At 42.4% G+C, this 22347-nt stretch overlaps 2 protein-coding genes across 10 annotated transcripts in view; one reads left to right on the forward strand and one right to left on the reverse strand.

The window, feature by feature from the left end:
• The window catches only part of UBP1 (upstream binding protein 1), a 52461-nt gene extending 42570 nt beyond the window's left edge, over nucleotides 1-9891 (forward strand). For 2 of the 3 annotated variants that reach the window (XM_038570312.1, XM_038570313.1), the window contains 5 exons: nucleotides 633-723; nucleotides 1484-1599; nucleotides 3460-3602; nucleotides 4328-4379; nucleotides 6840-9891. In XM_038570312.1, the coding sequence (XP_038426240.1) occupies nucleotides 633-723; nucleotides 1484-1599; nucleotides 3460-3602; nucleotides 4328-4379; nucleotides 6840-6877 (440 nt within the window). In that variant the 3' untranslated portion in view covers nucleotides 6878-9891. Of the gene's footprint in view, nucleotides 1-632; nucleotides 724-888; nucleotides 1216-1483; nucleotides 1600-3459; nucleotides 3603-4327; nucleotides 4380-6839 lie in introns of those variants that run through there. The other variant, XM_038570314.1, reaches the window with a different exon arrangement.
• FBXL2 (F-box and leucine rich repeat protein 2) overlaps nucleotides 9201-22347 on the reverse strand; it is a 109571-nt gene continuing 96424 nt past the window's right edge. For 5 of the 7 annotated variants that reach the window (XM_038570320.1, XM_038570319.1, XM_038570318.1 and 2 more), the window contains 2 exons: nucleotides 11527-11739; nucleotides 9201-10858 (listed from right to left, as the gene is read on the reverse strand). In XM_038570320.1, the coding sequence (XP_038426248.1) occupies nucleotides 10751-10858; nucleotides 11527-11739 (321 nt within the window). In that variant the 3' untranslated portion in view covers nucleotides 9201-10750. The remainder of the gene's footprint in view (nucleotides 10859-11526; nucleotides 11740-22347) is intronic. The other 2 variants (XM_038570317.1, XM_038570315.1) reach the window with 1 other exon arrangement.

The following is a 22347-nucleotide window of genomic DNA, read 5'->3' on the forward strand; positions in this document are numbered from 1 at the left end:
TCCTGCTTTTCTGTTGTATTTTAAAGCACATCCTAGTTACCAAGCGCTTACACTTAGCAGCGATTTGTGGGGGCAGTCTTAAGGTGATATGCAGTTCTGTGTCATGCTTTCCCTTTCATATTAAAACTGGCTGCTGTGACAGAGTTATGTTGCAGAACATTTACATGTTGAAGTGTAAAGAGGCCTGGTCCCAGCTCTGCTACCAACTTGGGCGAGTCCCCAAAACTCTAGACTTCCATATCCTCTTTTTGTAAAATAAAACATTATTATTGTGATCTCAAGGTTAAATGTCTGGGGTCAGATTTATGTTTACCCACACGACCACCAGCCAGCCAAGACCAGGTGAAGTCATGTATTGGGAACAGGCAGTCCAGTAGGCCCCGCTCGCCATTCTGATTGACCTTCCTCTGGGCTTCTGAGCTCCTCCTCAGTACATAACATGGGAGTGCCAGCATGGGGGTGGGGGGAGGCTCTGTGGGTGCTCTTGTGTTTGCGTGTATGAGCGTACATATGGGAGACCGTGATGGTTTTGAGGGACGGTTCACTGTGTGAAGACAGATGCTGTAAAGCAGCCAGTTCTGCTTGTTCTTTTTCCATCTCTTTGAGAAGAATCTCTTTCTGCTGTTCTCCAGGTGCCGACTTATTAAAACTGACAAAGGAAGATTTAGTACAAATTTGTGGTGCAGCCGATGGGATTCGGCTCTATAATTCACTGAAGTCAAGGTAAAATACTGTGTTTTAAAAGGAACCATTTGCTCGAAATTAGGTTGTACCTTTGTGTGGGGAATTGGGGCAGAATGTGTAACCGTGCTAGGTTGGCGTGCGCCTGTGCACTTGGGGCGTGGCGGCATTGTGCTCACAAGAAGACTGTTTTGTGTGCACCTTCAGGGCAGGCCCAGATATGATGCAGGCACTGATGAGGGCAGAGGTAGACTGTAAGACTAGGAATGCACATGGGCAGTACTGATTTCTTGAAGACGACTGGGTTTGTTGCCAAGAAAACAAACTCCTCATTTAGGTGAGCGATACAAATCTCTGGTTTTTCAAGGTCATGTGACTACTACTAAACAGTTGTTAAAAATGTAAACTTCTAATTGTGAATGAAAATGATGGAATTGTAAACTTTTCTGGCTTTTAAGATCCATTTATTATCATTGCTATTTCTAGACTTGTGGTGTGAGAATTCCATTAAAATTGAATCTTACTAACTTTAAATTGCTGACTTAATCTTGAAACTTAAATTTACCAGCATCTGACAGACCCTCTCAATGGTTTAGAGTCTGGATCATCAGATTAGACCACCTGTGATAGTTGGTGTGAGGTGTGTGTTTTTATATTTTTATTAGTCAATTATTTTGTGTAATGAAATAATACTGTAAAGTTCTTTTAAGGAAATAGAACTTAGAGTCCTATAGTTGTCATCTGTACCTACCGTGGGGCTGTGTTCTCCCCTCGGCTCCCATGTGGTGTCTTCTGATTGCAGGTCGGTCAGGCCCCGCTTAACCATCTATGTCTGCCAGGAGCAGCCGAGCAGCTCACCACTGCAAGGGCAGCAGCCTGCAGGCAGTGGAGGTGACAGTGGCAGTGGGACACCCTACGGTGGGTACTGACTCAGAGGCAGCAGCAGGGAGGCCGGGAGCCAGGCTCGGAAGGGCTGTCACCGCATGGGGACTGCTGAGTGGCTCGGGTGGGAGTATGGCCGGTGTTGAGGGTGGCCTGAGGGTCCATGGGGCTGGGCCAAGACGTCGGGGGAGAGGGATCTACTGCCTTTCTCGCTTCCCCCACCACACTGAATCTCCTTTGTCCGTGGCCCTTCGTGCCAGATATAGCTAACAAGGTGGAAGACTAGCCTGAATGCTTTTTGGGACTTTTGCTGGCTTTAATTCCCCACTTACATCTCAAAATTACTGAAATGATGAATATAAGATTGCTGTGTGCCAGGAAAGCAGGAGGGTTTTTGTTTTGTTTTGTTTTGTTTTCCATTTTACAGACTGGGGGCACAAACTTAAAATACCACATGTGCAGAGATTGGTGCGTATAACCGCACTGAGTGTGCAGCCTTGTCTTGACAGGCAGCTGGCCAGCCCTGGGAGCAGTGTGCGGAGGGCACCACATCCCGGTGGCACCACACGCACACTCCATGCCTATCCGTCTGTAGGTTGGGAGGGCTGCTCGGCCTATGGACTCTCCTTATTCTGTAATAGAGTGCTGGGTTAGGGCAGAGACAGGCCCTGGTCCTTCTGTCCTCTAAATATGGCCCTGAAAAAGGAAAACAATCACTCCTTCTTCCCATATTCGGAAACAAAATAAGGGCAACACACTCAGAACTTTCCAGAGAGATGTGTTAAGGAATTAACAGAAACAGTCATTTACCCTAATTTTGGGGAAAGCTCTGTTCAGAATCACTTTGTGTTTGATAAATCCCAGGGAAAGCATCACTCTTGTGAGCTTTTCCATGTGGTGTCATTTTGACTTTATTTTTTATTTTTTTTAATTTTTTTTCATTTTGACTTTAAAAGCTGTGAATCTTAAGACCGAGGATACAGAGGCTTAGTCTGAAATGATAAAATCCTAAAGGAGCTCTCCGTGTGTCATCAAAATGTCATATATCATATCTATGCGATCAGGGTCAGGCCTGATGGGCCTCAGAAGGTGTTTGAGGAGGAGTGTAGGAAATGTTGACCAACAGCCCTAGATCAAGGGTTTCCACAAACTTCCGTAAAAAGGCCAAGTAGGAAATGCCTTGACTTTATGGCCCCGTAGGGGCTCTTTCCCACCAGCTCTGCCTTTGTGCTGCCAGAAGCACCAAGACTATATAGTGATGGGTGTGGCCATGTTCTGATAAGATTCTGCTCCAAAGGAATGAGTGAGGGATCCCTGGGTGGCTCAGTGGTTTAGCTCCTGCCTCTGGCCCAGGGCATGATCCTGGAGTCCTGGGATCGAGTCCCACAACGGGCTCCCTGCATGGAACCTGCTTCTCCCTCTGCCTGTGTCCCTCTCTCTCTCCCTCGCTCCCTCTCTCTCTGTCTCTCATGAATAAATGAATAAAATTAAAAAAAAAAAAAAAAAAGGAACGAGTGAGGCTAGGGTTTGGCTCACACAAGCTGTAGTTTGGGGACTCCACACTAGAGCAGCTCTGTGGCTCACCGTAATTGTAGTTCCTCATTCTAAGCTTCTCATGATGTGTACTCAGCAGAGGTTTCCATCACTCTAAGCACTCAAGAGACCACTCTTGTTTGGGGAAGCCAGGTTCTAGCACTGATGATCTGTCGCTGGCTGGCTCGAGTCTGTCACTGAGCAGGACCTATAAAGAGCTGTGCTCACTGTGGATGCAACAGATGACACCTGCTATTAAGTTAAATGTTCCAGAAACACCGGCCCCTAGGTGCACTGTGCTGCAACTTGTGGAACACAGATCAAAGACTACTGCTAAAATTCTATTCTCATGTTTTATTTCAGTTTATCATGCAATCTACTTGGAAGAAATGGTTGCTTCAGAAGTTGCTCGAAAACTTGCAATGGTGTTTAATATTCCTTTCCACCAGATTAACCAGGTCTACAGACAGGGGCCCACTGGTATTCACATTCTCGTTAGCGATCAGGTAACGTAAACTGGCGTGCCATCTCTTGTCCCTACCACACTGGCATTTACTTTCTCTCTGTTGTTAAAGGACTGTGCGAAAATTCTGTGATCTCTTGTGCTCTTGAGAATCAGTTTTAAAGAGCTGGGATCAAACTTAATAATCTGTAACCAAGAGTTTTGGATATCTTAGTGATACAAGGACTATAAACCCAGCTCTGTGGCTCAGCCCCTCTGCTCTCCACCCTCCCTTAGAACTTACCCAGGAACTTTGGGCTTAGCAGGGCTTTGGCCCATTTTATGGAGGGAGGTGTTTGGGTGTATTTTCCTTTTGTGCACTGTTCGATGACTGATTTAGGAAAGTGTTAAGGTTATTGTTCCCCCAGTGCTCAGCGACAAGCAAGTAACAGTAGAGGAGCGCTCACGTCAAGGCTTTGTGTTGAGTCGTTATTCACAGAGCCTGCAGGGGACCTGGTAGGCTGGGGGCTGGGTGGGAAGGGTGTGCTGTTGCACTGCCTCAGACCAGCCACGGGCAAGCCTGGTCAGCACATGGCCCTGCCAGCACAGCAGGTGGAAATGCGTACTACCTCACGCTGCTTTTACCAGACTGTTTTGACCTTGGAGTTCTGTACTTGTGCAACAGTATGTAGATGATGACATTTTCCTGTGGTTGCTAATTCAACTGTTTTCTGATCAGCTCAGAAAAAAAGTTGGATCTTAATTGTGTTATTTGCTTTATCCTTCTAGATGGTTCAGAACTTTCAAGATGAGAGTTGTTTTTTATTCTTCACAGTAAAAGGTACTTTGCATGACTGCATGTGTCTTGAAATGCTGGAATCATGAAAGTGTGTGCCTGTAATCAACAGTCATCCTGTGTGTTTACTTTTGAAAATGCTGGCTTTATTGTTTTAAGAAGAGTTTGAAAAATGGATTGAGAATATTTCTAGTGGTTGTAATAGAAAAACTAACTAGCAAATAAGGAAGTGGAATCAGTCTTAGATTATTGAGGGGGAAACTCAATTCAGCCACCATTTCACTGGGCACCTTGTGTCAGACAGCTTTTGGTGCTAGAAAGGTCTGGAACAGAACTCCATGAAACTCCTCGTGGGGAAAGCAGAGCAGAATTGACCACCAGATGCATATAATTAAAAATCTTTTAAGTGCCATGAAGGAGTGGGAAAGTGGAGGTGCTCGTGTATAAGGGGGAGGTTGGGTAGAGGGATGTGGTGTGGATGGTAAGGCCTCAGAGGAGGTGTCAATAATGCTGAGACCCGGAGAATGAGGGGAGCCACCCACTTGGGGAACACTCCAAGGGTGCGAAGGAAAGAGCTGGGCTGCTGTGCAGAGCCAAGCGAAGTCTGTGTCACTGCCATGTGGTGGTGTGAAGGGCACACGGAGCAAGATGGAGTCACAGTGAGAGGTATGGTCTGGTGTGCAGGACCCAGGCACAATGGTAGTTTAGATTTTATTTGAAATGCCCTGGGTTGGGACGCCTGGGTGGCTCAGTGGTTGAGTGTCTGCCTTCCGCTCAGGTCATGATCCCAGGGTCCTGCCATGGAGCCCTACATCGGGCTCCCTGCAGGGAGCCTGCTTCTCCCTCGGCCTATGTCTCTGCCTTTCTCTCTGTCTCTCTCATGAATAAATAAATACAATCTTTAAAAAAAAAAAAGAAAAGAAAAGAAATACATTGGGAAGTCAGTGAAGTTGTTTAAACCAAGGAGTGATGTGATTAGGTTTTTCTTTCAGTCTTACAACTCTGTGAGAATGGGGGAAAGCTGGAGGCAGGAGAGGTCACCTGGGTATGACACATTTATGGGCAGGGCCCTGCTGGGCTCCACAGTTGGGAGGTGGTGGTGACTCTTGTAAGAGCAGCTGGGCAGATGGTATTTGCAGAAGAGAGGCAGGAATGGTTGTGGGGGAGCAGTCAACAGTTCCATTTTAGGTGTGCTTGGAAAGGTCAAGTTGGCAGGGAATTGTACCCATCTGCAGCTGGTGGGAAAGGCCTGGACTTAAGGTGCAGTAGCTCCAAGCTGTGGAAATCATTTAGGGAAAGAATATGGAAGGAGGTTCCAGCTGGAGGGTTAATGGAGGGATTTTTTTTTTTAAAGGGCTTATTTATTTAGCCACTTATTTATTAGAATGAGAAAGTGGGTGAGAGCACAAGCAAGGGAGAAGGGTAGAGGAAGAGAGGGAAGCAGACTCCTCGATGAGCTGGGACCCTGATGTAGGACTTGATCCCAGTACACTGGGATCATGACCTGAGCTAAAGGCAGACGCTTCACTAAGCCACCAATGGAAGGATTTTTAAATGCAAAATTATTATATGAGAAGAGACTTTAAAAGTCTGGTGGGTTAAAATCTGAATCTAATCTTACACGAAAGCTGTACTTTGAAGAGCAAGTCCTGTGTCCCCTTTTCCTAGATGTCATTCTTGAAGGGAGCAGTGTAAAATAGCACCCATGTTACGGCTTTGCTTGTGCCGGGTGCCTCGAGGTTGCCATCTCATTATCTGCAGGGTTGCTTTTCCGAGCTGTTCACTTCATCTTTCACTGCCACAGCATCTTTGGCGTAGTGCTCCTCAGTGTTTTGTTGTCACAGCAGTACAGCTTTTACTCTGCAAAACTCAAATGATGTAAACAAGGAAATTCATCCTGTAATTGTATGGTTGTGTTGCTGATGTCAGACATCACAGGACATCCCCTACAATCTCAGTACACTGTTTTTCAGGCTCCTGTCCTCGTGAAAAAATTTCTTTTGTTTCTTGATGAATGCCTGTACTGTTCCTAGCCATTCCGATTAACACTGGGCCATCAGACAAAAGTAGTGATATTTTCAAAATGTTTCAGATCTGCCTCTGAGGAGCTACAAAATTATTTCCAGAAAAGGTGGACGGAAGCACTCAGTTTGTGTTGTGTGGAGGTGGCTGTCCCGTGGGCTGCACGGCGTCCTCACTGCTCTGTCCCCAGCTCCCCGCCCCCTGCTCACATCATTTTGGCCACTTGTCTTGAGTCCCGTACCCCCCAGAGGTGACAGGGAGCATGGGTGCAGGGTGCTGATGGGCATATGGGCCTGACATCAGAAAGTAAAATATCTCAACAGGGACTGTGTTGTACATGCTTTTTTTCTCTAGAATTATTTAAAGGGAACTTGAGTTGGGAAGGGAAACTGTAGCTTTCTGGCAGTTTTCAGTTTAATAGCCTTGATTGTCTTAAGCCTGACTGAAAGAATTGTGTGTAACATCTCTTTCCTTTTCCTGCAGCTGAGAATGGCGATGGTATCCACATAGTTTTGAAGTGATGTCTTACTTAGTCTGAACTATATTCAGTACCAAATAAAGTCACGCTTAAAAGTGTGTGAAGACTGAATCCAAGAAGTCTTGGGATTGGATTTTACCGTATGAAATGTTTCATATTGAAAACACAAGATGACCTTTCTAATGAGCTGTATGAGAGGCGAATCTCCTCACTGTCACTGCCACAGCCAAGCATCCTCGTGAGAGTGAGCACGTTGGGACAACATGCGTGCAGCTCTGGGGGCCACATGCAGGCAGCGCTGCCTGCTTCCCTGGCAGAGGCCAGTAGATACAGTTCCTAGAAGCAGCCTTTGCTGTCTTTTTACACTGTATGCGGTTTGGAAATGAATGTAAAAACGTACTGTGGGCATTTACCTTCTGTGCCAGTTTGGCTCTTATTGCCTGAACCTTATGCTGACCCAGGGTGGGGGTGGGAACAGTGGTGTCGTGGACTCAGCACAGAATCTGTCTGCAGATGTGATGTGCCCATACCATGATCAGTGGTCAGGTAAGAGGCCTGGCACCTTCTCGGAACAAATCATGTCTAAGGGTGTGTGTGACGGGCTCGTGCCAGAGCGGGGAAGATCCAAGCCAGGAAGGCGGGCTTGAAGCAAACTGCATTATCAAGAGTACCTTGGTGAGAGGATCAGTGTAAATCCTAATAGGTACAAAGACTTTTGTGTTTTTGCTTTGTCAAGATTTATTGAAAAACCTTTTGCTTCTGCTTCCATTTTTAGCATTTTGTTTCTGGTTTTCATTTTTGAAGCCCCATTGCTTTTTAAACTCATGTGGTATTCCTCCCTTTCTCTGTCCTCCCCACCCTGCACTGTCCTGTTCTGAAATGTTTTTTAAAGCCCTTCCCCAGACAGTGGAAACCGGTGACCTAGGTAGGGGGGAAAGTATGGTAGTTTCTGACTTGCTGTGAAAGGGGTCTTTGAGTTACCAACAAGTAGAAATTATTCATGGCAAACGAGATGTCATAAATGAAACACTAAATTGTACCGTAAAATTTCACCACACTTCTGAAATACTGAGCTTTAGTACAATCATGGGTAAACATTTTGGTGATTAAGAGGCTTTTTAATATACAACATAATAGCTTCTTTTCCATAAAAAGGTGCCTCTTCCACAAAACCAAATGCTTGTCTGCCAGTGCACTTCTCAAAGGGAGTCCACGGCTTTTGCTGTTTTCCTCTGTCGCTTCTCCCGGCCCCAAGCCTTCCCCACACGCCCCAGCAAGCATCTCTGAGGCCTGTGGTATAGGAGACCGGTTTTTTAAACTTCAGTTCCACTCTGACTGTAGCATCTCTGACCATTGACCAGCTGTCTTGGTTCTGAATGTGTTCCTTGATTCTTATCTTTGCTCAGGCAGGAATAGGAATGAGTAATTTGGGCTTTGAAATCTCTCCCAGAAGACAAACTACTTCGATGGGAAAAAGCTTTGACATTTTGTGTTTTATTTGTAGAGGGGGTTATTGGATACAGAGGAGCCTGGTCTCATACATTTTCATCTTCAGTCTGAAAAGATCTGTAATTCTGTAGACCCTGAAGCGGGGGAACTTTTCTTTCTGCCATCTCCCTTTGCTTTCATATGAACACCTCTTCTGTACCAATCATTTGGAAAAGAAGTGAGCATATCTCTTGTTTTAGAGTTTTGCTTGTCTGTTTAGCATTCCTTTTTGAGTCTCAACATATATGGAACAATAAATGTCATTTAATGCTGTGTGCTATTTTGAATTCCTCATCAGGTTTTAGAAGTGGGGTCAAGAACACTTAAAAGCTCATTGAACTTGAAATTATACCAAGCAGCATTGAACATTAGTCTGTCCCAGCAAAGCAGGTTAAATTATGGCACCAGCAAATTTGCTATTTTTTTTAATAGTAGGATGTATACATTTCAGTATAATAAATGTTTTCCGATTGTTTTGCAAACTCGTGTCTCATTTAAAATCCCAGTTCCTGATGGTGTCACCTCAAGCCCTAGAATCGAGGGGGTTCCATGCGTGTGTGCTGAGCACACCCAAGTCTACATGTTTTAAGAGGTGAGGCCTATGTGTTGCATTCTTTTTGGTTTGTTTTCTCAAAGCTGATGCAGCTGAGGACAGATTATTCCATGAACTATTCCATGCCTACAGAGGAAGCCGCCTTGCTTTTCTCATTTGAGAAACCTCATCTGTGCTGTTCCCTTCTTCTAATGAAGTCAAAGGTCATTGAGGAGGGAGTCCAGTAACTCTGATATGGTTGTGTCCTGGCTCAAAAGAGATGGTATAGAAAGCCCTGGTCATAGAAATTTTTAAGAGAGACTATAATTTACTGAAGCAAGTGTGTGTTTTATGCTTTTTATTTAAATAGCTTCCTACATCAGTCACGCCCCCACGCAGAGTGGTGTCAACGTATATCAAAATTGTCGCTGTGGTATAAAAGCACACATGCTAGACCGGGCAATACTGGAGGACATCGTCCGGCCCTGACTCCATCAGGGCCTGGATGCTCATTCTGATAGTCTTGTTAAATTAACAGGGGTCGTGTGTGCACCTGCCTTCTCTTCCATTGTAACCTGAATGCTCCTAAACGGCCCGTGTAAAGGAAGCCCTGCAGTTGTGGGAAAATAACCGTCTCGGCTTGTTCCACTCCAGCTCCCCGTGAGCTCTGTGCTGGTTGTTAGGAAGGGTCAGCTGCCATGAACACTGAAGTTCACAATGTGAGAGTGGTGATGGGTTCCTAATCTTAATAAATACTACACATGTGAACAGCACAGAATGGAAACCAGAGCTTATCCTGATTTTAGATAATACTAAGAAGGTCTGAATTTGGAAAATGGTTTTGCTCAGATTTGTCTGCCATTAAGATTATAGCAATAAAACCCTCTGACTTAAGCATTGCAATGGTTTATTCATTTTTATGAGTCTAAAAGGTGCCAACACTTTACTGATCTGAGTTTTAAGTGTGTACAATTTTTGAATAGTTCTGGTGTAACTTGATTTCTAAGATTTTAAAATAAACTTGGAAAAAAATCACACCCATTCTACATGCATCCATTCATTATTTTTAATTGATTATATATATTATAGATAACTTAAGCCTTAATTCTATTTCCTTAAGGTCCCCCAAATTTTGTGAGAGATGACATGATTAGCTTTTCTCCTACAACAAAAATGCACTCTGCTGTAGCGCACGCCACAGCTTATTTCCAGTCAGGCAACACAGCCTCTGAGTTGTGTTTGTTTAGTTTCTGGTCCCCAAAAGTGTAGATGACAAGCTGACAGAAACAGAAAGGTGAAGACCCTGCTCCACCCAATTCTGAGTCCTCATTTCTTTGGTGTCTCATGGAAATCTACTAACTTGCCTCCCACCTAAGTCTACATATAAAACTCTCAGGCATCACGAATTTGCAGTACAGGTCACTTTGAGAAAGTTTTGCTGTTTCATCAAGTGGAAAAAGTCCTGCTAATCAAAATGAAATCAATGTGAATTAAAGTAGGCCACTGGCTTAAGTATCAGGTAGAAAAAATCAACAGCTTATTTTTTCTGCTTGATTTGTGCTAACACTGATGGTCTATTGAGGAATGCTGACAAAGCCAACAGCAGAACTTCTGTACCTAAGAAGGCACCCACCTCTTAGATTCAGGTCTCTTGCATGTTCCAGGCGGCACTGAGACCACTCTTGCCATGTGCTGACAGACACAAGGCTTTGATTTGATTGCATCGTGGTAGACTAAAGGTGAAAACTATCACCAGTTACTGAAGTCTTTTACCTGTAAATGTCTTTCCCAGTGGAGAACCAAGAGATTTGGGTGAAGGTGGAGCAGGTGGGGAAGACTTGGGTCTTCTCTGGAGGAAGAAACATCTCATTGTGCCTTGGGCTCAGGCAGCTGTCGTCAGAGGATGACACAGCACCTACAAAGTCGCTGGCCACTTCCTCCCACTGCGGTCGGAGGAGTGACAGGAGCAAAATAGGCGTGGACTTTGACGTGAGGGAGCTGAGCCTGGAAGCAGAAGACAGATGAGGAGTGCCGAGTAGTCATCAAGAGGCTACGCTGAGGATTAGAGGGACAATCCCAGACAGGCCTACAGTTCTCCATGTAGAATCCACTCTACTTGATGCTCAGGCAGAGTTCATATAGCATTTCTAGTGTAGGCCAGAGCTGCCCCTGTTGACATACATATCCCCTAAAGCAACACCTTCTGAAGAGAGGTGAACAGAGTATCTGCCCAGGGGCAGTCACTAGTCCTGCGCCCTGAGCGGAATCCTCACAGCCACAGCCCCTGGGCCAGCTCTGGGACATGAATGCAAAGCTGCCTCAACCTAAAGCACACTCAAGGAGACTAGGGGAACTGCCTGGGGGGAGAAAACCCTCTGCTTAAGGCCTCTTCTCTGGAAGTTAACCAGGACTGTGGTCTCCTTCCCACTGGTGATGACTATGTCCCGGATTTCCTTACAAGAGTTCTGATCCCCAGACTGTGGCACCTCTGCCCCACACCCATTCTGGAAGTTGAATCTGCCAGGAGGGAGACCTAATAAGGAAATCTGGAATAAGACACTTGCATAGCGTCAGTTTGTATCACTATAGGCTTAAGAGAAAATGTGGAAGCTGGATTCTTGATGTATTCATGGCTTAAAAACTGCAGGAAGTGGAGCCCCGTGCCCGCTTACCCGCATGCGCTTGATGCCTGCGCGGGTAACCTGCTGGCAGTCGTACAGCTCCAGGCGCTCCAGGCCGCGGCAGTTCTCCAGGTGCTCCAGGGCCACGTCGGTGATGAGGAGACAGTTGTCCAGTTCCAGTACCCGCAGCCTCTCGTGACCGCAGGTGCTGTTGCTCAGGTGCAGGATCCCATCATCAGTGATGAGCTCACAGTGGGACAGACTCTGGAACAGGGAGACATGTGTGGATATCTGTGAGACCTGCTCTCTCCCAGGCTCCAGGCCTGTGAGAAGCGCACATGCTGGGCGGAGCAGAGTCCTACAGTAACTGCTGACCACAGGAGGATTAAACACCAAACCTTGGGGTGCTCTAGCCATGGGTTTGCTGCAGCTCTTGGTGACTGACTTCTCTCATTTTTACAATTACGTAAAAATGGAAATCATATTGCAGGTCACAATACAGTTGAAGAGGACAACATGAGAGGATCCTGAACCTTCCATAAACACCCTGATTCTACAGCTACATAAAGGACAGCCTACTCTAAAAAAAAAAACAAAAAAACAAAAACCCCAAAAACCTAAAAACTGGCTGACTCCACATTGAATGAGAGAAGGCCCATGTCATGGTAGGTAGGAGACGTTGGGACACAATCTTGCCATAAGTCCCACTCCCAATGCAGAGACCCACAGCTGGGAGGGAGGGAACTCAAAACCTGGAGTTTCTCCCTGAGTAGCAAAGGCCTTAAACCCCACATTGGGCATCCTGGCCCTTAAGATCTGTATTTGAGAGACCCTTAAAACATCTAGCTTTGAAAACCAATGGATGTAAACCATGACACCCACAAGACTAGGGATCCCAGAAACAGCTCTTAAAGGGCTCACACACTTGGACTCACCCATCTCAGGGCCCGCATGGAAGTGGCCCATTGAGGGGTGCCTGGACTTTGTGTGGAAGAGGCCCATTTACTTGTCTCAGAGCACTAGCCTGAGGGTCAGGTATCTGATTTGACACATTTAGGGGCATGCTGGGGTACTCTAGGTATGGGGGCTAGGGGGCATTCATCTTTACACTCCTATCTTGCTCCAACTGGAGGATGCTTTTTAAAAAATATATAGGGGACCCCTGGGTGGCGCAGCGGTTTGGCGCCTGCCTTTGGCCCAGGGCGCGATCCTGGAGACCCGGGATCGAATCCCACGTCAGGCTCCCGGTGCATGGAGCCTGCTTCTCCCTCTGCCTGTGTCTCTGCCTCTCTCTCTCTCTCTCTCTCTCATAAATAAAATTAAAAATATATATGTATAGGCTTTTGCAGCTGCTGCTAGAGGACACCTCTATATCTCCTGGCTCTGGGGGCCAGGAGATGGGACTTAAGCTGGTGGGCCTCACAGGACCATAACCAACAGAGAGAGTGGTTAAATGTCCAGTATTCCCAGGGCACAGCAAGAGACAACAGGCCCAGCAATTGACTCTGTAAAAGAGGCCTAATAGCTTATCATCATAGCTGCAGCCTGAGGGGCAGACTTCTAATTAAACACAGCAAAGGGCGGACTATCCTCACTGGAGACCTCGGAGGGCACCAGGATCTCTTGGAGGGGAGCTTTTATATGCTTCTGGTGCCCCAGTCTTTGGGGCCTGCCATTCAGGGATGCTCTTGGATCAACCTGGCTCTGAGGGGATCCTGGACTCACCTTGTCCCATAAATACCCTATTCTATAGCTATAATAGATGAAAAAAAGTGGAGATAGCATAAGGGATTTATGGGACAACATCAAGTGGACTAAGATTCATATAAAAGTTAGAGAATCTTGAAGTCAGCAAGACAAAAACAACTTCTGTACAAGGGAACCCCCATTAGACTATCAGCAGATTTTTCCACAGAAACCTCAGGACAGAAGGGAGTGACGTGATACATTCATAGTACTGAAGGAAAAACTACTTACAACCAAGAATACTCTAACTAGCAATATTATCATTCAGAACTGGATATAGGGTTTTCCAGACAAGTTAAAGCTAAAGATGTTAATCATTTTGCTAAACCAGCTTTACAAAAAATATTAAAGGGACTCTGTCAAGATGAAAAGACAGGGCACTAATAATAAAACTTGTGCAAGCATAAATCTTACTGGTTAAGGTAAATATATCGTAAAAGTGTAATGGATTAATCATATCCAGTATGAAGACTGGAAGCCAAAAGTAGTAAAAAAAATAATAACAACAACAAAACCCCAAACTACAAACAAGGGATACACAAGATAAAAAGATGTAACATCAAAAACGGAGGAGGGAGGGAAGAGTAAAAATACAGAGCTTTAGAATGTATTCAAACTGGGATCCCTGGGTGGCGCAGCAGTTTAGCGCCTGCCTTTGGCCCAGGGCGATCCTGGAGACCCAGGATCGAGTCCCACGTCGGGCTCCCGGTGCATGGAGCCTGCTTCTCCCTCTGCCTATGTCTCTGCCTCTCTCTCTCTCTCTCACTTTGTGCCTATCATAAATAAATAAAATTAAAAAAAAAAAAGAATGTATTCAAACTTAAGCTATTATCATAAAATAGACTGTGACAAATATTTATATGTAAGCCTCATGGTAACCACAAAGTAAAAATCTATAGTAGATATATGAAAGATAAAAATAAAAGAATCTAAGTCTAAGACTAAAAGTCATTAAACTACAAAGGAAGAGAATAAAGGAACAGAAAGGAACTACAAAACAGCCGGAAAACAACGAACATAATGGCAGTAAGTACATAACTATCCATAATTACTTTAAATGTAAAATGGACTAAATTCTCCAATCAAAAGACATAGAGCTGGGGCTCCTGGGTGCTTCAGTCAATTAAGCATCTGCCTTTGGCTCAGGTCATGACCCCAGGGTCCTGGGATAGAACCCTACCTTGGGCTCCCTGTTCAGTGGGGAGCCTGTTTCTCCTCCCTGCTTGTGCTCTCTCTCACTATCTCTTGCTCTTCCTCTCTCAAATAAATAAAATCTTAAAAAAAAAAAAAGTGCTCAGTGAATTAAAAAAAAGGACTCATTATATGTTACCTATAAGAGACTCACTTTAGGTGTAAGGATCACACAGATTGAAAGTGAAGGGATGGAAAAAGCCCATGCAAAGAAAAACCTAAAGAAAGTTGGAGGTAGCCATAGTCGTCACATCAGACAAAATATATTTTAAAACAGACTATAATAACAAAGGACGTTACATAATGATAAAGGGGTCAATCCAACAAGCGTATAAACATTGGTAAATATTTATAACCCAACATAGGAGCACCTAAATATATAAAGCATATATTAACAGACCTAAAGTAAGTAATTAGCAATACAATAATGGTAGAGGGCTTTAATACCCACTTACACTTACTTAATGATATAGATAGAACATCCAGACAAAATCAGTAAGGAAGCATAAGCTGTACATAGCATATTGGAACAGATGGACTTCACAGATATATACAGAAGATTCTATACAAAAGCAAAATACACATTCTTCTCAAGTGCACATGGAATGTTCTCCAAAACAAATCATATCTTAGAATACATAAGAAATCTTAATACATTTAAGAAGTGTAAAATCATATCAAACATTTTTTTCTGACCAAAATACTATGAAAGTAGAAATAATTACAAGAAGAAAAGTGGAAAATTCACAAATACATGGATATTTAACATGTTACTGAACTACCACTGAATGAGTCAAAGAAGAAATCAAAAGAGAAATTTAAATATCTTGAGACAAAAGAAAATGGAAATGTAATATACCAAAATTTATGGGATGCAGCAAAAGCAGTTCTAAGGCAATAGTTCATAACAACAAGGGCCTACTTCAAGGAATGAGAAAAGTCAAACCACCTAACTTCACACCTTAAGGAACTAAAGATAGATGACAAAGCCCAAAATTAGTAGAAGGAAGGAAATAAAGATCAGAGAGGACATGAATGAAAGAGACTAAAAAGACAATAGAAAAGATCAATGGACTTAAGATCTGTTTCTTTGAAAAGATAAGCAAAATTGACAAACCTTTAGTTAGAAGAAAAAAGAGAGGGCTCAAGTACATAAAATCAGAAATGAAAAAAGAGATGTTAACAACTGATACCACAGAAATACGATGGATCGTTAAGAGACTACTAAGAACAATGAAGGCCAATAAATTGGACAAGGTAGAAGAAACAGATAAGTTCCTAGAAACAAAGACCAAACAAAACTGAATCATGAAGAAACAGAAAATCTGAGCATACTGATTACTGGTAAGGAGATTGAATCTGTAATCAAAAACTTCCCAATGAAGAGAAGTCGAGGACCAGATGGCTTCATTTATGAATTCTACCAAATACTTAAAGAAGAATTAATGCCAACTGTCCTCAAACTCTTTAAAAAAACAGAAAGGAATATTTCCAAACTCATCTTGCACGGCAAGCATTATCCTGATACTAAGACTAGACCAAGACACTACAAGAAAAGAAAATTACAGACCAACATCTCTGATAAACGCAGGTGCAAAAACTCTCAACAAAATATTACCAAACTGAATTCAACAGTACATCAAAAGAATCCTACACCACAGTCAAGTGGAATTTTTATTTCAGGGATGCAAAGATGGTTCAGCATTTCAAATCAATCAATCAATCAATCATACAGCACAGAAGCAAAATGAAGGATAGAAATCACATGATCATCTAAATAGATGCACTAACAGAATCTGACAAAATTCAACAACCATTTATGATTAAAAAAAACCCCAACACATCAACAAAGTGGGTAAAGAAGGGACATACCTCAACATAATAAAGACTGTATAAGACAAGCTCAAGTTCACAGCTAACATTATACTCAATGGTGAAAAGCTGAAAATTCTCCTTTAAGGTCTGAAACAAGATAAGGATGCCCACTCTTGCCATATTTATTCAACATGGTATTAGAAATCCTAGCCAGAGGGATTAGGCAAAAAAAGAAATAAAGACATACAAATTAGAAAGAAGTAAAACTGTGACTATTTGCAGATGATGTGTTAGATATAGAAAACCCTAAATACTCCACCAAAAAACCATTAGAACTAATAAAAAAAATTCAGTGAAGTCTCAGGATACAAAATTAACACACAGAAACCAGTTTCATTTTTTTTTAAAGATTTTATTTATTTATTCATAGAGTCAGAGAGAGAGAGACACACAGGCAGAGGGAGAAGCAGGCATGATACAGAGAGCCCGATGTGGGACTCGATCCAGGGTCCCCAGGATCACACCCTGGGCTGCAGGCGGCGCTAAACCGCTGCACCACCGGGGCTGCCCAGAAACCAGTTTCATTGTTATACACTAATAATGAGCTATCAGAAAGACAAAGTAAGAGGCACCTGGGCGGCTCAGTCAGTTAAGCATCCAACTGTTGATTTCAGCTCAGATCATGGTTTCAGGAACGAGCCCTATGTTGGGCTCCCTGCTCAGTGGGGAGTTTTCTTGAGATTCCCCCTCACTCCCTCCCTCTGCCCCTATCCCTACTCATATTTGCTCTCTCTCTAAAAAAATAAAGAGAGAGAGAGAGAGAAATTAAGAAAACAATCTCCTTTACAATTGCATCAAAAAGAAAAGTCTAGAAACAAATTTAACCAAGGAGGTATAAAAGACCTGTACTCTGAAAACTATAAGATATTGATGAAAGACATTTAATGACACAAATGGAAAGATACTTTGTGTTCACAGATCAGAAAAATTCAAATTGTAAAGAATGTCCATACTACTCAAAGCAATCTACAGATTCAAGCGATCTTTATCAAAATTCCAGTTGAAATATTTTCAAAAAAATATAGAACAATCCTAAAATTTGTATGGAACTATAAAAAAAGACCTTTATTAGCCAGAGCAATCTTGAGAAAGAACAAAGCTGAAATTCATTACACTCCCTGGTTTCAACCCATATTACAAATAATGGTATAGTAATAAAAATAGTACAGTATTGGCATTAAAAATAGACACACAGATCAATGGAACAGAAGAGCCCAAAAATAAGCCACACATAATTCATCAATTAATTTATGACAAAGGAGCCAAGAATATGCAGTGGTGAAAAGACACTCCAGTAGTGCTGGGAAAATGAGAGCCACATGCAAAAGAATGAAAGTGGACTCCTATCTTATAGGATATACAAAATTAACTTGAATTAAAGACTTAATGGAAGAACTAAGACCATAAAACTCCTAGAAGAAAACATAGGCAATAAGCTCATTGCCATTGGTTTTGGTAATAATTTTTTTGGAATGAATACCAAAAGCAAAGGCAACAAAGGTAAAAATAAATGGGACTACATCAAACTAAAAGCAAAGGAAACCACTCACCAAATGAAAAGGCAAGAATGGGAGAAAATATTTGCAAAACATATATCTGATAAGGGGCTAATATCTAAAATATATAAATAACATGTACAACTTAGTAGCAAAAAAAAAAAAAAAAGTCTGATTAAAAAGTGGCCAAAGGGCCCAAGTAGACATTTTTCCAAATAAGACATCCAGATGGCCAACAGACACATGGAAAGATGCTCAACATCATTAATCATCAGGGAAATGCAAATCAAAACCACAATGAGATAGATACCACCTCACACCTACCAGAATGGTTATTATCAAAAAGGAAAGAAATGACTGATGTCAAAGACATGGAGAAAAAGGAACCCCTGTGCACCACTGATGGGAATGTAAATTGGTGCAGCCACCATGGAAAACAATATGGAGGTTCCTCAAAAAATTAAAAACAGAACTACCATAATCCAGCACTTCCACTTCTGGGTATTTATCTGGAAAAAATGAAAACATTAATTTGAAAACGTATCTGAACTCCCATGTTCATTGCTGCATTATTCATAATAGCCAAGACAGGGAAACAATCTACGTGTCCACCAGTGAATAAATGGGTAGTGAAAACATGGATACACACACACACACACACAAATACACACACCCATACCCAGAGTGGAATATTATCCTGCCATAAAAAAATAATGAAATCTTGCCATTTGTGACAATATCAATGGACCTTGAGGGTATTATGCTAAGTGAAGTAAATCAGACACAGAAAGATACCATATGTTGTCACTTATATGTGGAATTAAAAAAAACAAGCAACCAAGTTCATACAGAGAATACATCCTGAAATCAATATTACACTGTATGTTAACTAACTAGAATTTATTTATTTTTATTTTACTTTTTTTAGATTTTATTCATTCATCTGACAGCACAAGCAGGGGAGTGGCAGGCAGAGAGAGAGAAGAAGGACGCCCCCTGCTGAGCAGGGAGCCATCCAGGTGCCCCAACTAACTGAATTTAAATAAAAACTTGAAACATAAAAAAAGGGGCACCTGGGTGGCTCAACTGGTCGAGCATCTGCCTTTGGCTCAGGTCATGATCCCAAGGTCCTGGGATGGAGTGAGTCCCACATGGGGCTTCCTGCTCAGTGGGGAGCCTGCTTCTCCTTCTCTGCTTCTGCTCTCTCCGCTATCTCAGTCTCTCTCCCTCATTCAAATAAATAAATAAAATATTTTTTAAAAAACATTAAAAAAAAGTGGTAGTTGTCAGAGGTGGGGTGGGAGTGGGTAGATGTAAAGGGTGAAGGGAGTTAAAATGGAAAAATTTCCAATCGTTAAATAATAAGTCACAGGGATATAATGAGAGAAAATCTTAAAAGTTCTCATCCTAAGGAAAAAAAATTGTCAACAGTATGACAGTGGTTAACTAAACTCATTCATGTTGATCATTTTGGCATATATACAAATATCAAATCATTTTGTACACCTGATACATGTATTTTTCTCAAGTATACCTCCATTGAAAAAAGAAAGAGAGGGCACCTGGGTGGCTCAGTGGGTTAAGCATCTGCCTTCAGCTTGGGTCTTGATCCCAGAGTCCCGGGATCGAGCCCAGTGTTGGGCTCCCCGCTCAGCAGGGAGTCTACCTCTCCCTCTCCTTCTGCCTCTCCTCCCAGCTTGTGCTCTGTCTCAAATAAATAAAACCTTTTAAAAAAATGAATTAAAAAAAAAAACCAACTGGTGGTACCCAGGACTCTCTGAGTAGCAGTAATTCTGGAAAATTCAAACTTTAGTGCTCACAAAGCTTGGGAATGAAGGAGTCAATGTGTGGAAGTGCCCATCAAGACAGAGTTAAATGGGTCTTAACAGACACCTGGGCAGATCAAGCACTCAGACTGATGACTTTCCTGTGGAATCCTGGGTGGTCTGCCTAATAAGCAGGGTTCTCCATGCCCCAGAGGCAGGTGCTCTAAGAATTCAGTTCAGTAATGAGCAAAAGAATAATAGGTTGTGCTTACTGCCCTCAGTTAGGGACAGGTGGGCAGCAGGGTGCTGGAAGAAAAGTCAACTGTTGGATATTAGATTACAGTGTGGACTAAAACACTAATATTGTAGATTATTCGCTATTCTGGTGATCAAGGAATGGAATCAAAGCCCACTCCTGTCTTAGCATGGCAACCAGTAAGCTGCTGTGTCATTTTTATTAAATTATTATTAATTTGTTCATTTATCATTAAAGACACTTTTAACATTAAAAAAATATTGCAGGGGAAATTTCAGTTTACTCCATTCAGTGCAGTTTGATAGCCCACTTCTCCACTTGAGGGGAGGCCAGTGCAATGACTTCTGATGCCCATGTCATTTAGAAATTGTGCAAAGAGCCTTGACTCAGAGGCATAGTGAACACTTTTGATGGTTATAATTAAATAGACCTTGAACAATGTGATCTGACATTACTGGCTTCTCTTGGGTATAAACAGTAAAGATTGCAGAATGTAACAAATTCAGATTAATATTATATAGCCAAATGGCATTTTTAAAAAGATTTATTTATTTTAGAGTGAGAAAGTGCACACAAGTTGGGGGAGGGGCAGTGGAAGAAGAAGAGAATCCCAAGCAGACTCCACTATCAGTGCAGGGCCCGATACAGCACTCAATCCCCTGAGGGATCTCAGGACCCTGAGATCACCATCTGAGCTAAAACCAAGAGCTGGACATTCAAATGAGCCACCCAGGTGCCCCACAAATGGTATCTCCATATTTTAAGTTCTTCATATCAGTCTTTTCAAGACCTGATGTTTTCTCCAAATGCATATAAAATATAATACTCACCCCACGATAAAAGTTCAGAGGCAAAAAGTTGTACATCAAAGTCTCATTATTCATTTGTTACTTCAAACATATGAGCTCTCACTCTGTGTCAGGCCCTATGTTGCAATGGTAAGTAAAAACACACTTCTCTGCACCGGTGGAGACGAGGGTCTAGAAATAGCATCACTATTAAACAGAAGCTAAAGTAAGTGCTCTGAGAACACATGGCAGTAGGAGGTGACCTGAGGAAAAGAACACTAAATTGATAATTGATAATTGATAATTCATCAGAAGTCATTGCACTGGCCTCCCCTCAAGTGGAGAAGTGGGCTATCAAACTGCACTGAATGGAGTAAACTGAAATTTCCCCTGCAATATTTTTTTTAATGTTAAAAGTGTCTTTAATGATAAATGAACAAATTAATAATAATTTAATAAAAATGACACAGCAGCTTACTGGTTGCCATGCTAAGACAGGAGTGGGCTTTGATTCCATTCCTTGATCACCAGAATAGCGAATAATCTACAATATTAGTGTTTTAGTCCACACTGTAATCTAATATCCAACAGTTGACTTTTCTTCCAGCACCCTGCTGCCCACCTGTCCCTAACTGAGGGCAGTAAGCACAACCTATCCTATCAATTGATAATTGAGGGACTAGGAGCCAAGAAGGAAGAAGTGTGTGAAGAGTGTGTTGTGTGTGACACTGCAGGCAGCAGAAGAATGGCAAGTACTGCACATGGGAAGAAAGAAGTATCTAGATGAATGGAATTGTAGAGCTGGGAGCCAGATCACAGCTGTGCAGGCCATGTAAAGAAGTTTTACTTTGATTCTAAGGTTTTTTGGAAAAGTTTTAAGGAGAATGTGATAATTTATTTTTCAAAGAGACCATCATGTATTTTTACATACCCACCAGAATGGCTAAAATGAAAAAGATGGAAAATCTGTCATTGGTGAGGATGTGGAGCAACTGGAACTCTCCTGCATTGCAGAAGGATTTGGATATTTCTGACTGGAATGCATATATGTGTTCACCATAAGACAGAATAATACTGGTTCTAATACCCTCAAACTGGAAACTACTTAAATGATCAATACTAGCAAGGATAATTAAACCATAGTGTGCCCATTCTACACAATGATGAGAATGAACATTGTTCACTTATATGCAAGAATATGGATATATTTCACAAATATAATAGTGAAGAATCCAGACACAGAAGAGTAGATATGATAATTCCATTCATATGGAATGGAATTCCATCATACAGTTTACATCATACAGTTAGATAATAAAGTACAAAACAAGGGCAAAACTAATCTAGGGTTGGGGTGGAAGTCACTCCCCTTGGTGGTAGGTGGTTGGGGGGGAGGTATTAGTGACCAGAAGGGAGCAACAGAAGGGCTGTCTGGAGTCCAGTAATGTTGATTCTTCATCATTCAACTTATGCAAATGCATTGATATATACACCTATACTGAGTGCTCTTTCTTGCATGTATGTTTTTAGTAAAAAATTAAAATTGAAAAGATTAACCACCCTGGAGTGCCTGGCTGGCTCAGTGAGAAGAGCATGTGACCCTTGGTCATGAATTTGAGCCCCACATTGGGTGTAGAAGTTACTTAAAAATAATTAATTTTTTAAAAAAGAAAAAAAGATAAGTCATCCCGACTGCCAGATTATTCAGGATGTAAATGAGGATATACAGTCGAGCAAATAGAAGACTACTGTAA

The sequence above is a fragment of the Canis lupus genome, chromosome 23 (assembly GCF_011100685.1).
Source record: "Canis lupus familiaris isolate Mischka breed German Shepherd chromosome 23, alternate assembly UU_Cfam_GSD_1.0, whole genome shotgun sequence".
NCBI lineage: Eukaryota > Metazoa > Chordata > Mammalia > Carnivora > Canidae > Canis > Canis lupus.